At 54.7% G+C, this 15,557-nt stretch overlaps 1 protein-coding gene across 4 annotated transcripts; it reads right to left on the minus strand.

The window, feature by feature from the left end:
• Positions 1 to 1,162: 1,162 nt before the first annotated feature.
• Positions 1,163 to 14,705, minus strand: TAFA3 (TAFA chemokine like family member 3). Of its 4 annotated transcripts, none has more exons than XR_009449774.1 (6): positions 13,889 to 14,705; positions 11,475 to 11,590; positions 10,695 to 10,844; positions 9,732 to 9,856; positions 7,482 to 8,201; positions 1,163 to 1,658 (listed from the first exon to the last, which is right to left on the minus strand). XR_009449774.1 is itself a non-coding variant. In XM_059673407.1 (6 exons), exons 3-6 carry the CDS (start codon positions 11,587 to 11,589, stop codon positions 8,190 to 8,192), a joined length of 402 nt encoding a protein of 133 aa, XP_059529390.1. In that variant the 5' UTR covers position 11,590; positions 12,765 to 12,822; positions 13,889 to 14,021; the 3' UTR covers positions 5,526 to 8,189. The 4 variants fall into 4 exon arrangements, 3 of the variants coding, with proteins under 3 accessions (XP_059529390.1, XP_059529389.1, XP_059529388.1); XM_059673407.1 differs by lacking the exon at positions 1,163 to 1,658 and adding an exon at positions 12,765 to 12,822 and having other exon boundaries at positions 5,526 to 8,201; positions 13,889 to 14,021; XM_059673406.1 differs by lacking the exon at positions 1,163 to 1,658 and adding an exon at positions 12,765 to 12,882 and having other exon boundaries at positions 5,526 to 8,201; positions 13,889 to 13,978.
• Positions 14,706 to 15,557: the final 852 nt, after the last annotated feature.

A 15,557-nucleotide genomic window follows, 5' to 3' on the forward strand; every position in this document is an offset into this window, starting at 1 on the left:
CATTCATTCATCCACCTGCCAGACGATAACTAGGCACCAGGAACCAGGCACTGTGCTCAGTTCTAGGAAACAAGATTAGTGAGACACAGTCTTTGTAATCAGGGCCTTACGGTTCAGGGGGGAGACAGACAGGCTAACTGAGGAGTGAACGGAATGTTGTCAATCTCTGCACAGTGGGGAAGTGGGGACACTCGGAGGCCATGGCCTATTCTACTGGCGATGTCATGAAGTAGAGCTTGGGAAGCAAAGGGGGAAGAAGGCATCCCGACATTAACAACGTTAAAGTCAGCAACGTTTGTTGGGTGTGCGAACATGCCAGGCAGGATTCTAAGGGCTTTACAACGTATACAATCTTTCGCTGAATGCTCACAAGGGCTCTGTGAGGTAGTTTTACTGCTATCTCCCTCTTACGAGTGAGGCCCAGTGTGGCTCAGAAACTTGTCCGGTGTCAGTTTGGGGATCTGAATGGGATTTAGTGGCCCTGGACTCACTGAAGTTTGGAGGTGGGATGTGCCTTCAATGATGAGGCCAGAACGGTAGGCCAGGGTCAGGCCATGAAAAGTCTCAACGTCTTGGCCGAGCAGCGTGGCTCTCATCCCGCTGGGCGGGAACGCATGGCCTGCTTCTCGCTTTCCAAGATCGCTTGGGCAGCATCGAAGCCGCATTGGAGGCAGCAAGGCCAGGAGGCCAGTTAGGAGGACATCTCAATGGTCCAGGTAAGATAGAATGAGCTCATGACTAAGTCGGCAACATCAGCAATGGAGAAGACTTCGGCACCAGGAGACAAAATGGACAGGAACATCTGACCAGCCAGGGGAGAGAAAAAAATATGCTATGCAGAGTCACACAGGCCTGAACGGGTGTCCTGGTCATGTTACTTACCGGGCTTGGCAAACCGCCCCTTCAGTTTGTGAAATGGAGATGAAAAGTGTAAAGTGGAGGTGAACACGTGAGCGCCGAACCCGCTGGATTCTAACTACTCTAGACCATGCTTTTCCATGTGAGTGTGAGCGCCTTGAGGGCAGGTACCCAGCGAGGTGTTCTCTGTATTGCCAGCACCTGGCACTGTGCCTGGAACACAGCGAGTGCATCTGAGGTGTTCATTCAAAACAACGTGAAGCAGCACCTGTCTCGATTTGCGTAACCCTAGAAGCAGATCCTGAGACTGGGACTCCTGTGGGAGGTGCTTTATTTGGGAGGTGACCCCAGAAAATGCCAGTAGGGGACGGGAGAGCGAGACGGGTGCCCTGTGGCAACACAACTGCACCTCCCTGGAGAACGTGGGCGGGGGAGGATAAATGTCAGTCACCCCAACGGAAGCAGGAGGCGGCTGGGCCTTTCCCCACCGGCTCCTGGCCCGCTGGTTGAGGGCTGCCTCTGTGGACATCGATTCTCCTGCATTCCCGACCCGCCCAGAGCCCAGGTACGTGCGCTTCACGGTGCAAGGAAAGTCCTCGGGCAGCAGGATGCCAATGCTGGCACGCAGACATGAACGCCCAGGGCGACAGAGAAGCACCAGCAGCGCCTCTACAGGAGTCACCGCTCCAGCTCCAAGTGCTGGTTTACAGTAGAGTCACACGCTAGCCACATTAGCCACGCCGGCAGAATGCAGTCGCTCCAGCACGCGAAACGACGGTGCTGCTTCCACAAATTCATGGCTTTTTGAGAAAAAAAAAGAAGAAAAAAAAAGGAAGGGGGATGTTACCGATTAAAAGAGACTTAGGAGATGTATCAACCAAATGCAATATGTAAACTTGGGATCCTCATTTGCATAAGAGAACTGTAAAAAGACATGTTTTATACAATCAGAACAAATTGAACATGGACTGAGCAGTGGATGATATGGAGAAATTACTGTTAATTTAGTTGAGTGCGATTATGCTACTGGCAATGTTTGTTTGTTTTTATTCATTTATTTATTTTTATTTTTATTTTTAATATATTTTATTGATTTTTTACAGAGAGGAAGGGAGAGAGATAGTTAGAAACATCGATGAGAGAGAAACATCGATCAGCTGCCTCCTGCACATCTCCTACTGGGGATGTGCCCGCAACCCAGGTACATGCCCTTGACCGGAATCGAACCTGGGACCTTTCAGTCCGCAGGCCGATGCTCTATCCACTGAGCCAAACCGGTTTCGGCGTTTTTGTTTTTGTTTTTTTTAATATATTTCTTTATTGATTTCAGAGAGGAAGGGAGAGAGATAGTTAGAAACATCGATGAGAGAGAAACATCGATCAGCTGCCTCCTGCACACCCCCCACTGGGGATGGAGCCTGCAACCCAGGCATGTGCCCTTGGCCAGAATCAAACCCAGACCCTTCAGTCCGCAGGCTGAAGCTCCATCCACTGAGCCAAACCAGCTAGGGCTGGCAATGTTATTTTTTAAAGTCCTTGCCGAAACCGGTTTGGCTCAGTGGATAGAGCGTCGGCCTGCGGACTGAAAGGTCCCAGGTTCGATTCCGGTCAAGGGCATGTACCTGGGTTGCGGGCATATCCCCAGTGGGAGATGTGCAGGAGGCAGCTGATCGATGTTTCTCTCTCATCGATGTTTCTAACTCTCTATCTCTCTCCCTTTCTCTCTGTAAAAAATCAATAAAATATATTTTAAAAATAAATAAATAAATAAAGTCCTTATCTGAGATTTAAAAAAAAAAAAGATGCAGCAATTGTGGCAAAATGTTAACAGCTATTAAATCTAGGTGATGAGTTTGTGGGAATTCATCATTCATTATGCTCTTCTGCCTGCCTTTGTGCTTGTTTGAAACTTGATAAGGGGGCGGGGGGGCGGAGGGGACCCCAGATTACCTTGGTTTGAATCCTGGTTCTGCTGCTTTCTGGCTGAGTAAACTTGAACATGTCGCTGAAACTTCACCTGCAACTTAGACTCGTAACAGTGTATAATCCATCCGATTGGGGGAAGGATGAAGTCAATATCACTAAAATGCTTAGAACAGTGCTCAGTAAACATCAGCTATTACTTGTCCATTAAGAGCCAATTCCAGTGTATGACATGCAGGGGATGCTGGCCTCTGGACCGGTCACATCTGGCTGGGCCCGTGTGGTTCTGCAGGAGCCAGGCAGCTCTCCCCAAAGCAGGAGGCTGGGAGTGGAGGGGAAGCAGCACTCAGGAGAAGGAAAGCCTAGCACTGGACAGACAACGCATGTGACGGGCAGGTGTGACTCCCTAGTGCCCTTCAGGGCCAGGGAGGAGGCAGCATCAAACCCGGGCAAGGTGGAGGGAGAGTGAGGCAAAGCCTCGAGTCGCAGGGCAGCCCTGGGACCCACAGGTCTGGCACAGGACGCACCCGGTGTGCATGCCATTAAGGAGGCCCTGCCGATGCTGGTGTCCAGAGCGAGGCTCGCGTGAATCTCATGGCTCTCCTCCCGGAAGAGGGTTGGTGTGCAAATTTCAGAGGGCTGTTTCACAGGGCCGAAGCTGTATCTTTCTGCCTCACCCAAGCCTCTGAAACCAAAGGAAGCATGAATGCCCCACCCTGGAAAAGAGGCTTGCGTTTTAGTTCCTCTCTGGGGCCCGAATCCACTTCAATTAGAGAGTGTGGAGAAGCACATTTTTTTTTTCCTAGCCTCCCTTAAAGGTACGCGCTGCTTTGTGACTCAGTTATGGCCCAGGGGTTGCAAACCAAAGTCTGGCAGGAGCCTCTGGGAAAGCGTGCTCTCTTCTCACTGCCTGGAACCTGGCTGTGATTTCCGGAGCTGCACCGGCCATTTTGTAACCATGAGGCAAAAGCTAAGAGCATTTCAAGGTGTCAATCCATTGCTGGACCTAAATTAACAGAGGCACCGGCCCACTTCCAGAGATCCTGATAGACAAGAAAAATAAACCTATTTTTTAAACACCTCTTTTCTCTGTGTTGGTAGCCACGCTGTCTGTTTCTTAGAGTTGAAAGAATTCCTAAGAGGGCATCTCATTAGCTACAATAATTATCAAAGCCATGAAGAAAATATAAAGAGAGATCACTACAAATTAGACATTATTTTTATATTCTTCTCTGTAACTGTATATTTAAAATGCCCTTCAGTAAGCATGTATTTACATGGCGATCAGGAGGGAAAGGAAAATTGAAATCATTCGAAAACAACAAACTAAACTTGCAATACCCAAGGCATAGAAGCAGCTTGATCCACTGTCAGGAGACAGACCCGGATATGACTTTTGACGTCCAATCTCCTTATCTATAAAGCGGAGATATTTCCTAAGTATTTATTTCATATGGATCTTGTTAGAATGAACCAAGGCAGTATTTACAAATATACCTGGTGCTGAATAAAGATGCATTTTTGTGCTTCTTATTAAAATAGGAATTCAGATGCAAGTGGCTGGGGTTAGTGCTTGTAAGGAAGAAAGATTAGGGGTGGGAGCCTGCACCACCAGCCTCGGGCCACACCCCATACTTCCGGTGCCTATTGTACCTCATCTTGGTCTCTGCTGACCCTGTGCAGGGGGCAGCCAGCCACTTCATTTGCCTCCGAGAAGGAAAATTCCCACACCAGCTCCCTCTCTCTCCCTACTTACTCCTCTCTGGAATCAGGTCCTGTCCTTGTTACTTTATCACCTTCATGAGGCCTGTGTATCATTGAGGTTATTTTGCAGAATTCCCGGCGTAGCGCCCTTCCCCTTGCTATCCAGGCAGCATTTCAATGGCCCTCTCCCGCTCACTGTCTCTCTCTCCTCTCCTCTTTGTTCTGCCTCTCAAGGGGCTAATTACCATTCACAGACATGTTCTGTACGGTTATATCTTCAACGTTAAAAAACGTGGATGGCAAGCGAGGTCTCCAGTCTGAAGTTTCTCCTTTGAAGTCTTTTAACGAGTCACCAGGGACAGAAGGCACGGAAGCAATGTCTGGAATACGGAGTCAGGGCCTGCAAGCTGCTGCTGCTGCAGAGGAAGGGGTGCCCCGTCCCAGATGACCCTGGAGGAGCCCCCTCTGGTTTCCTCCCGTGCTTGTCTGGAGGCCTCTACAAGAAGGATGGAGCCTGCGGACAACCTCACCTACAGAGAGGTCATGGCCTCCCAGACGCTCATAGCTCCAGCGACACACAGCCGCGCCCCACCCTCACCCTCCCACCCTAGGCATTTCCCCACCGCTCAGACACGACACAGATTCTGCTCCAAACCCTCACATACAGGTCTGTGCCCCCACTCAGCCCACCAATCACAGATACGCCACAGCAATAGCTGTTTCCTGCGTGCCTGCTGCGCAGGAAGAGGTTACACACTTTGCTCTCAATCCATGACCCTCATTCTGTACCAGGCAGGGTCCTTGTGCCCAAGGCTACACTGGGAGATGCTAGCCCAGGCCAGCCTCCCTCTGAAGTCCAAGCTCTTCCTACCTCCCCACACCTGGAACAGGCTGGGGGTGTCCCCACTCAGCTCCCTCAGGAGCACGTGTCCCATCCCCGGGCAGCCTGACCACCCCCCTCAGCTACAGCAGCCCTGGCTTGCTACTCCCCAACTCTATTTCTGTCAACTTCTCTGCATCCAGTGTTTGACATTCTCTGGTGTTTTCTGACCTTAAGACAAGCATTAAAATTTTAATCAGCAAATTATAATGTTCACTGAGTTCATGACTTTGGTAAATGTCACCAGTGAAGTTCACCCCCCCCCCCCCCCCCCCGCCCAACCAGTCCCTACCCCACATTAATGAAGCCTGTGTCATTTCCAGGAGGCCTGGGGCGGGAGGGGGGCGGGGGGGGGGAGATGCAGAAGGACTGGGATGGGGCTTCCCGTTAGCTCAAAGCCCAGCAGCTTGTGGGCACAGCAGATGGGCACAGGGCCGGAGCCCGCTCCCTCCCGCCCAGGTACAGTCTCAGGGGTGGGGCGTGGAGAAGCCCACATCCTGGCCTCCGGGAGGGCAGGCTCTTCCTGTCTGACTCTGCTAAAGCTGTCTCATTTGTAGCCTAAATAATTCACTCCCCGACCTCTCAGGGAGCATTAGAAGGAAAACAAAACCCGACCCAGACCTCCTGCTCAGGTTGCGGCTGCACGGGAGGCAGGCCAGGAGGCTGGGCAGAAGACCTAGGCTGCGGAGATGAGAGCTGGCCGCCTTCACAGGTCCACTGGGGCTGGCAACCTTCCGAAAGCAGCTTGGGGCCTGGTTCTGCACAGCACTCAAGCTAAGAATAGTTTTTACATTTTAAAAAGTTCTTTTTTAAAAAACAAAACAAATAAACTAGAGAAACAGCAAAGGAAAATATACCAAAGAGACTTTTTGTGGCCTGTGAAGCCTAAAATAGTTATCACCTGGGCCTTTCCAGAAAGTTTGCTAACCCTGATCCACTCCCCAGCCTTGAAGGTGATGACCTTTGACCTACCCCTTGACCACCTCACCCCGGGACGACTGTGTGCAGAGCTTCAGTCGCTTCAGTCGTCAGAATTCTGATATTTACAGTCTAGTGAGAAGCTGGTATCATTGTTCAGCCCATTACCCCAAACAAAACAAAGTAAAAACAAGAACATAAACCCTGGAGTGGGATGAACAGTCTTAGTCCTACTGCACAGGGTGGGAAGGAGGGAGGGAGGGAGAGAGGCAGGCAGGGACTGAGACTCAAGCCCAACCCATCGCCTGAGGGTCAGAATTCAGCACTGTCCACCCCTCTCCGCTGGTACTGACACCCCTCCTCTCCAGGCCCCCCACACTCTGCATCCCAGCCATCCCAGCTGAGCCCAGCAGTCACTGAGGCTGGAATTCTCTTACTGATGAGCTACCCAAGTTGCCTGGCTCTCAGTCCCTGAAGCCTGTGTGTCTACCAGGGAACCCTGGGCAGAGGTTCTACACAGCCCAGCAGGACCTTTGAAGGGCTGACCAGCCTGGACCCCACCCAGACCCTCTCTTAGCGCCCGAGAGGTACAGACTAAGGATTCTGGAAGAGATGGGTCAGAGTGGGCAGCAGGGCTGCCAGCTCAGTGTCGCAGCTGTAACTGGGCTCGGTGACTCTGGGCTGTCATGGGGCCTGAGGGCAGAGTGGAGATCCAGTGGCCCCACATCCAGGTGTGTCGGCAATCTGGATCATTTCAGGGAGGAGAGCAGTGACCTTGGTAAAAAAAAATTCCTGCTGTAGAATCTCCCGAGAGAAATGTTGCTGCTGTCCAGCCAGGTGTTTTAAGGTTCCTCTTCCAGAGATAAAAGCAACATGGGCCCAAGCCGGCTTGGTTCAGTGGATAGAGCGTCGACCTGAGGGCTGAATGGTCCCGGGTTCGATTCCCGTAAAGGACACATGCCTGGCTGTGGGCTCAATCCCCAGTAGATGTGCAGGAGGCAGCCGATCAATGATTCTCTCCCATCATTGATGTTTCTCTCTCTCTCCCCCTTACTCTCTGAAAAAAAATAAAAGCAACATGGAAGGCCGGTGGCAATCCCACATCCAGGCCAAGTGAAAAGGTCAGTAGTCAGAGTTGGAGGCCCAAGCTGTGAGACCTTGGGCAAGTCACTTCACCTCTCTGGGACTGTTTCCTCACCTGCTCAAACAAGCAAAAACTCAAGGTGTTTGGATGGCGGTGATTTGAAGGTCCGGTCCATCCCTAGCCCAACAACAAACAGGCCAAACCGGGCCCCACGTCTGCAGAAGCTCCGCTGGAAAGTTTGGCTTCAACTCTGCGTCCCTTCCGCAAGTCAAGCCAGTCCCAGGCAAAGGCTGTGTAGCCAGTCTGCAGAGGGACACATGTCTTCCTTCAACACGTTAGCAGTTCACTGGGGATTTGGACCCATGTGAGGGAGAGAAGCGGTGGGTGGTCAATGTGACCTCTTGTCTTTGTGCCCTGTGACCGGGGAGTGGCTGCAGAGCTGTGGGAGTCTCAGCCCTACACCCCCAACATGCCCACAGCCTATGGCCCAGAAGCCACAGTCTGGTACCACGTGCTTATGATCTAAAGCGTCTTTCGTCAATTCTCCGACTTGACTGGACGCTCCTTGAGGGCAGGTATTGTATCGTGACCTTCTGCTGTGTCCCCCAGGAGAGCCCAGCGCAACACTAGGTCTGTGGCTGGAGGTCTGTCCGTATCCGCTGAGCAGCTCAACTGAAACGCCCCTGGGAAAGGGAATGCTGCCTTTGACCTGGGGCGTGTGTCCAGGTAAGCGAACCTCCAGACTTGCCGGCTGATAACTGGATACCATGCTTCCGTCCACGGCTCAGTCAAGCTGTTCTGCCGAGGCCATGACCCCAAGAATTACCGTGTCACCTAGAGAGCAAGTGAGGGTAGAAGGTTAGAGAAGGGAACGAACACTCCCAGGATCATGCAGGTCATGCGGGTCATTGCTGTCGTCCCTTCCCAGCCTGGGAAAGCGTGGCAGGGTGGCCCGTGCAAACATAAGCCAGGCTCCTCTCACCACACAGGGTGCTTCCGATTAGTTACCGAAATTGCAGGCACAGAGATCCGCAGCCCTACAAACCCAACCTTAGGAAGTGACAGGCTGGGCCTGGTGGCTTCGTTGGTTGGAGCATTGTCCCACACACCAAAAAAGGTTGAGAGGTCAATTCCCAGTCAGGGCACAGACCCAGCTGGTGGGTTCCATCCCCAGGGAAGATGTGGATGGGAGGCAACCGATCGAGGCTTCTTTCTCACATCGATGTTTTTCTCTCTCTCTCTCTTCCTTCTTCTCTCTCTAAAATCAATTAAAAAAAAATATCCTTGGGTGAGGATTAAAAAAAGATAAAGTGACAATGTTACCAGCTCTGTGGGGAGGCCTCCCTCTCTTCTGGTCTTGAATATTCTCAGAATGGCTGTCTCCTTGCCTGCCTGCAGATAGGAAGCTCTTCTTTATATGGGGGCTGTAGCTCCCTCTGTTCTGTGCTCTGAAAATGTTGCTCATTCGGAACCCTGAAGGCAGCCTTCCCTCCTGTGTGTTTGTTTGTTTGTTTGTTTGCTGTGTGTGGGAGTGACCGGGGAAGGCAGAAGCAGAGTTCTGGCTTGCCCCACGGTACCATCATTTGTACAAATGGCGATGACAGAGCTACGGACTGGTTAACCGTGACCCTCATGGACTTGCTCACGAGTCTGATAACATCTTCATTACCGCTTGCTCTGTGAACCATGAATTCTCCCGGGTCACAGCCCGGCAAGGCAATTTGGCTAGCAGTGGTTCTCAACCTTCTGGCCCTTTAAATACAGTTCCTCATGTTGCAACCCCAACCATAAATTTATTTTCGTTGCTACTTCATAACTGTCATGTTGCTACTGTGATGAATCGTCATGTAAATATCTGATATGCAGGATGGTCTTAGGCGACCCCTGTGAAAGGGTCGTTCGACCGCCAAAGGGCTCGCGACCCACAGGTTGAGAACCGCTGGGCTAGAGGAAGGCAGGTGTGAGCCATGGGGAGCTGGGAATCCTGGGAGTGTGCGGCGGGGTCTGTGGCAGGGGGTGCCGGGCAGAGTGGCTACAGTAACGTCCCCTCTGAATTATCTAGATAATTGCCTCAACTCTCTGCTTTGTTCCTGCGGACCTGCCGTTTTCCAGGTGGCAAACTCGCTCCAGGCAGAGGAGGCAACCAAGGCAGATGACGCATCAGGAAGTTTGCTCAGAAGGACAGGGGCCCTGGCTCCAGACCCCAGAGTCAAGACAGACCTACCTGGGGGACTGTCTGGGGCTGTGCCCACATGGTTTGCAGGTCCCTCCTTAGGACACCGACGTCTCCCAGGGCTCCTGCGCCCCCTTTTCGTCCCAGGTGAAAGGGGAGCGGGAGGGGGTGAAGCTTCCACGGGTGGGTACCTTGGTGGTTTTGACCTTGTGTCCCCGGCTGCAGCTCCACCCCGACAGGTCCGGCAGCACCTTGCACTCCTCCCCCGGCAGGCAGGGCTCCATCTGGCACCACCACCTCTGCAGGACGATGGAGGCTGTGGGATCAGAGCAATGGGGCAGCGCTAAGCTCTCCGGAAGTACAGCGTGCGGTCAGGGCAGGGGGCGGGGGTCTGTGTGGGATGACGTGCCCACCTGCACACACCCCTGGCTTGAGCCCTGCAGTTCCCTGTCTTTCCCCTACTCGGGCTGCCCAGAAAGGCCCGGGCACACAACCGTGTCAACCTCAACCCACTGACCCCGGCATCTCACCAAAGACAGTGTGGGGAGAAGGCAGGGGGCTGGTGTCGAAGAAAAACCTTCAAGCTGAGCCACCAGGCCATTAGCAGAGAGGCTCAGTCCCAACACGCCCCTTGGTGTATGTGAGCAAGTGTGCGAGCCGTTCAGAGGGGTCCACAGAGCAGGCGTGCACAAGCAGGTGGGCATGTTTATAGTGTTGCCACTCGAGCGTGAGAAAATGAGCATGGGTGGGGCCTGGGGAAGGGAATAGGCCAGGAGTGAAGGACTGTGCAGACGGGGGACTCCCACGTGCCCATGTGAGAGGGGGCAGAGGTCCATGTGGAGGAGGCCTGGGAAGGAGGCCAGGAATGCAGGAGTGAGCGTGAGGTGACGAGTCTAACAGGAGGTGAGAGGATCCGTGTGAGGGGGCGCGTCTGTGTGTGCCAGGCAGTGGGTGCCAGCCGGAGGGAGGTTTCTCATCTATGAAATGGGATGGTCACGTCTGCCCGCCCCCGGAGGTTGCCCCATCATCTGAGAGCTGACATGGAAACCCTGAGATGAGTAGGAAATTGTATCCCCAGCAGATGGCGAGGCTGAAAAGACAGACCTTCTTATCTCTCCCATCAGGCCCTCCCGCCAGTCCGGCCTCCCACTCACCGTCCACGCAGGAGGGCTTTGCCCGCGTGGTGCCAGCCACCTGGCCGGAGGAGCAGGAGCACTTGACCGTCTGGGAGCGCTCCTCGATGCGGTTTCGGTTGCAGCAGCGGTGAGAGGCCGTCACCTCGCAGGTGCCCTGCTTCACGGGGACTGGAGGGACCAGCAGAGGATCAGGGGGCCAGCTCAGGCCTGTGACCCTGCTCTCCCCCCCCCCACACCTGGGCACTCCTCCACCCCTCCTCCCAGCTCAGGGGAGGGGGAAATGGAGGAAACCTCCCTGCTGCCTCCGTGCTCCTGTCCTTCCTGCTTCCCTAGTGAGGCTACACTCATCCCACTCCTGGCCTCGGGCAGAAGATGAAGTCCCACGCCAACCCACACCTCCCGGCTTCCTGCAGGAGGGCAAGGGCCCGGGGCTTACAATGCGTGGGAGGGATCATCCGCTTACACAGGCTTTACCATCCCAGAAGGAAAACCACAGAATTAGGCCAGGAGGCTAGACTTAAGCCCCCACCGGGGGCCTCTCTCCCTGCAGAACACCTTCTGGCCTGAAGGGGAAGGTGAGAATGGCGCTGCCTATGTTTTCGGGCAGGACAGCAGAAGGGGCGGCGGGGAGGGGGGCGGTTTCTTGGGTGAAGAGCAGAGGAGGAGCCATAACCCCTAGAATCTGTGGGCTTTACTCAGCCTCAGAGGAGATCTGCCTGCTGTAGATCGGGGTGGGGTGGTGTCCAGCTCTCCAGTATCCTGGGAAACCTCTCCCCAGTCCCACCACCTCCCCCAAACCTGTGGGAGTTGGAGGCTGCACGGAAGCCGAGGCCAGGAGGGTCCACAGCCAGACCAGGCAGAGTGCAAGCAGCCAGCCGGCCGTGCTCCAGTTCCGCGCGGCTCTCTCACGCATCCTGCAGAGAGAAGCGCACACCTTGCTCCGACTCCAGGCACAAGCGACCCCAACCCCAGCGCCTCTCACATGTGCACTAGGAGGTGGGTAGGGTGCACACCTCGTCCCCAGGCATCGCCCAGCCTGGCACAAACTCACTGTAGAAAGTAGGGAGTGCTTTCCTAGCTGAAAAGGGAGCAGCAAGGGAGACTGTCCTGCTGGAACACTTTGTGGGGTGACAGTTAGGAGGGACTTTGAAGGGTGAACCAGACAGGGTCCCAGGGAGGGCTGTGACATGGGAGGAACAATAATGCTGACTCCCAGTTTCGGAGCACTTGACCCAGGCACATCCCAAACAGGGTCTTGAATCCTCCACAGCTGTCCTACAAAGTCGAATTACTTGGACCTATTTTACAGATGAGCAAACTGATACTCAAGAAGCCCAGATACACACTACACAGTCATCAATCAAGGACTGGCTAAATGGTTCGGGGAGCATTGTACAAATGCAGCCCCCTCCAGGCAGCTGGGGAAAAGAATGGGTAAACACTTTATGTGCCAGGCATGCAAAGATCTCTAACGATAATCCACCATTAAGCGGGGGCGGGGGAGCAAAGTGCAGGACGGTGTGTATAAAATGTGTAAAAGGGAGGGAGTATATGTGTGGTTCAAATAGGCATAAGCTAGCTCTGAAAACGTTCAAAACAACCTGATAACGTTGGTTGTCACCAAGAAGGGGAACTGGTTGGCTGGGAGATAGAAAGGTAGAGAGAGACTTATTTTTGTCCCTGTCCCTTTTACATGTTGGGTTTTGAACCTAGCAATTCAACTTAAACAAATTTAAATTTAAAAAGGAAGAAATGAAACGGAGGCTAATAGAAGTCAAGTGACCTGCCCAAGGCCAGGCAGCGTGTGGGTGGCACAGCCGGGGAGCCCAGAAGCCTGCCCCATTCCCACTGCACCCCCTTGCTTCTGCTCCCCTCCCCTTTCCTTCTCCTCCTCCATCTTCAATGGTTCGGGCCTCCCAAATCCACCCCAGAAGATGGGCTAGAAATGGAGAGAATCCCAGGGAAGCAGAGGCACAGAGCCGGGAACAACAGAGGCCAAACCCAATGCCAGGACCTGGCTGCTCCCTTGGTAGGGTGCTGGGTCTCCCTACACCCCATCCCCCCACCTTCAATGACCTCCTAACTCACCTTTATTGGGCGCTTTCAGCTTCTGGCTGTTCATCCACTGGCCTCAGGCTCACTCTACCTGGACGAGTAGGAAAGATGCTTCAGGGGCTGCAAGGGACCGAGGGAGCCACTGGCCCTTCTGAGGGTGAAAGGGGGTGGGCTGAGCACTGAAGCAGAGCCCAAGATGCCCGTCTCCCCTGTGCCTGGGAATCTGCAGCGGCCCTTGCAGGCTGTGGGAACGTGTAGGGTGCTGAGCCTCAGAAGAGTAGCCGACAGGATGCTGCTCAAAGGGGCACGTGGGACAGGCCCCAAGGTCCCGAATCCCCTTTGCTTCCACCTCCTACCCCCTCACACCTGCTTCCTGGACTCACCCGAGATGGCTCAGCTGACACCCTCACCCCCATTCCCACTCCAGGGGGCGAGACGGGGTCCTCCAGCTCTCAGCCTCAGAGGCTCCAGCCCCAACAGCTTCTCCGTTTCTTCCTAAGACCTCGCCTCCCCCAGCCTCCAAAGGGAGGTGGACGGAGGCAGGAGGATGCGGCTGGAAGAACACACACCTCTGCGTCCTGGGTCCCCCGAGTGAGAGCCCAGAGAAGACCCAGGGGGCAGAGGGCGCGGTGGTGCTGAGACCCTGGGGAAGGGGTGCTCTGGGGGCAGAGGGCGCCCCACCTTCTAGGGGGACCTCTCCTCTGAGGGGGTACCTCCTCTCCCGGCCCCATCAAGAACCTTCCCTTTCATCATTACAAATGCAGCTTCCTCTTCTCCCAGGGAGTCCGCATCCCATTTCTCTCTGAGCTGCCACACTCGCCAACCCAACTGTCCTCTCTTTCCCATGAACCCCAAGACCCAAAAGACGTGGCGGGGGGGCATTTAGGCTGGGTGTCCCAGCATTCTGTTCTCTCCTTCAGAGAGAGCTGGAGAAAGAAGCTTCTGGGATTTGCTCTCGGGCTTCCACACGCCTGCCTCAGTTTCCCAACCCGCCCCCCAGCCAGGCTATGGCGAGGCAGAGTTAGCAGCCAGCGTGCCAGCAGGGGGTTGACGATGGGAACCACAGACCTTTAACCTTCCCCTACCTCCCCCTCCTCCCGGTCCCCGCGCCCACTCAGTCCGCCAAATTCCGAGCCCCGTCCCTGGGACCTGCCTACCTGTCCCACGGCGGTGCCAGCGGCCGGCTCGGGTGCTGTCTGGTCCGGGGCCCTGTGACCCTCACCAAGTGGCTGCGTCCCCAAGGCGGCCGGGCTCCGACCCAACTGGCAGCACCGCCATGTCGGCCCCTCTCTGCGCACTGGGGGAGCTCGGCCCGCCCGGCCAGCTCGGGGGAGCTCAGCCAGGGTCCCTCCGAGGCTCCGGCCCGCAGGCCCGGGAGCGTGCAGTCGCCGCGCCGCGTCCTCCGCGCCGGGGGCCGCCCCGGTCCGCCAGCCCCGCGCGGGCGCCGCCGCTTCCTCCGGGGCAGCGCGGATCGCCGCGCACAGCGCCGGGTCCGGCGGGCGGCGGGCGCAGCGGCCCCTGGCGGCCCTGGCAGGACGAGGGACGGGAGGACCTCCGATTTCAGTGGTTGGATCAGGGTGAGCATCCCTCTGCAGGCTGGGGTCACTCAGAGCGGTTCCTCCAATTCCCAGGGATTGCGGCTTCCCGGGGTGGGGGCGCTGAGTGTGATTGCGCAGACCCTTGGGGCTTTAGAGCCTTGAAGATTCTGTGACTGCATTGTCTAATACTGTAGCCACTAACTGTTATGTAGTTTTAAAATAGAAATAGAAATCAGCCCAGCTGTGTGGCTCAGTGATTGAGCCTCCACGTATGAACCGGTTGGATTCCCGGTCAGAGCACCTGCCCAGGTTGCAGGCTCAATCTCCAGTAGGGGGTGTGCAGGAGGCAGCCAATCTATGATTCTCATCATTGATGTTTCTCTCTCTCCCTTCCTCTCTGAAGTCAATAAAACTCTGTTTAAATAGAAATAGAAATCAAATAAAATTTAAAAATTGAGATTCTCATGGGCAGTCACCACATTTCAAGTGCTCAATAGCCACTTGTAGCTAGGGACTCACTCCTGTATTGGGCACAAAAGGTAGAGAACATTCTCACCATTGCACAGAATGAGGGATGTGAACGCCAATTCGGGAACCAAACTCTTGAGACCCAGTTTCTTCATCATAAAAATTGCGACATCATTGCAATGTTCTAATCTTTGCAGGGTAAGATTTTGGAGGTAGACAAATGGGAGAAGCTGGTAGTCTGTCATTTTTGTCTCTTAGGAGAAGGGACAACCCTCTTAGGTTAGGAGGGCTTTGGGGTCAGGGAAATGGAGAGGGGAAAGGCAAGGGGGGAAAGCTCAATTCTGAGCTCTGAGCCACTGCATGTAGCCTGGATGAAGGGGCCTTAAGGATGCCCAGCCCCCGCCCTAGCTGAGGCCTGACACTGAGTCTCATTTCTTAGCTGAAGAGAATATCTCACAAGTCTGCTTCTTCACCCCTCCACCCCGCCCCCCCCCCCCCAACACACACACACTCTCCTTTTTCTTCTCACTCTCTGCTGCCTCAGGGAGGAGTAGAGGTGATGGCCTTCTCACCAGGTTCTGGGGCAGTCTGAGGAGGAGGAGGAGGCTGATGATGCCAAGAACAGGAAGTGAGAGATTCAGGGAGTAGAGAGCCTGAGGACTTGGCTATGGTCAGCAGGCTGTTCTGGAGCCCAGGAGAGCTGTTGACATCCCTGCTGACCATCTGGTGCTGGAACTAGGGCTCCCTGGGCCCTGGCTCTGTGGCCCACTTGCAGCCACACCCTGCTGGGTGCTGCAAAGCACAGGGATTGGGGAGCTGG

Source organism: Myotis daubentonii, chromosome 18, assembly GCF_963259705.1.
Source record: "Myotis daubentonii chromosome 18, mMyoDau2.1, whole genome shotgun sequence".
Lineage (NCBI taxonomy): Eukaryota > Metazoa > Chordata > Mammalia > Chiroptera > Vespertilionidae > Myotis > Myotis daubentonii.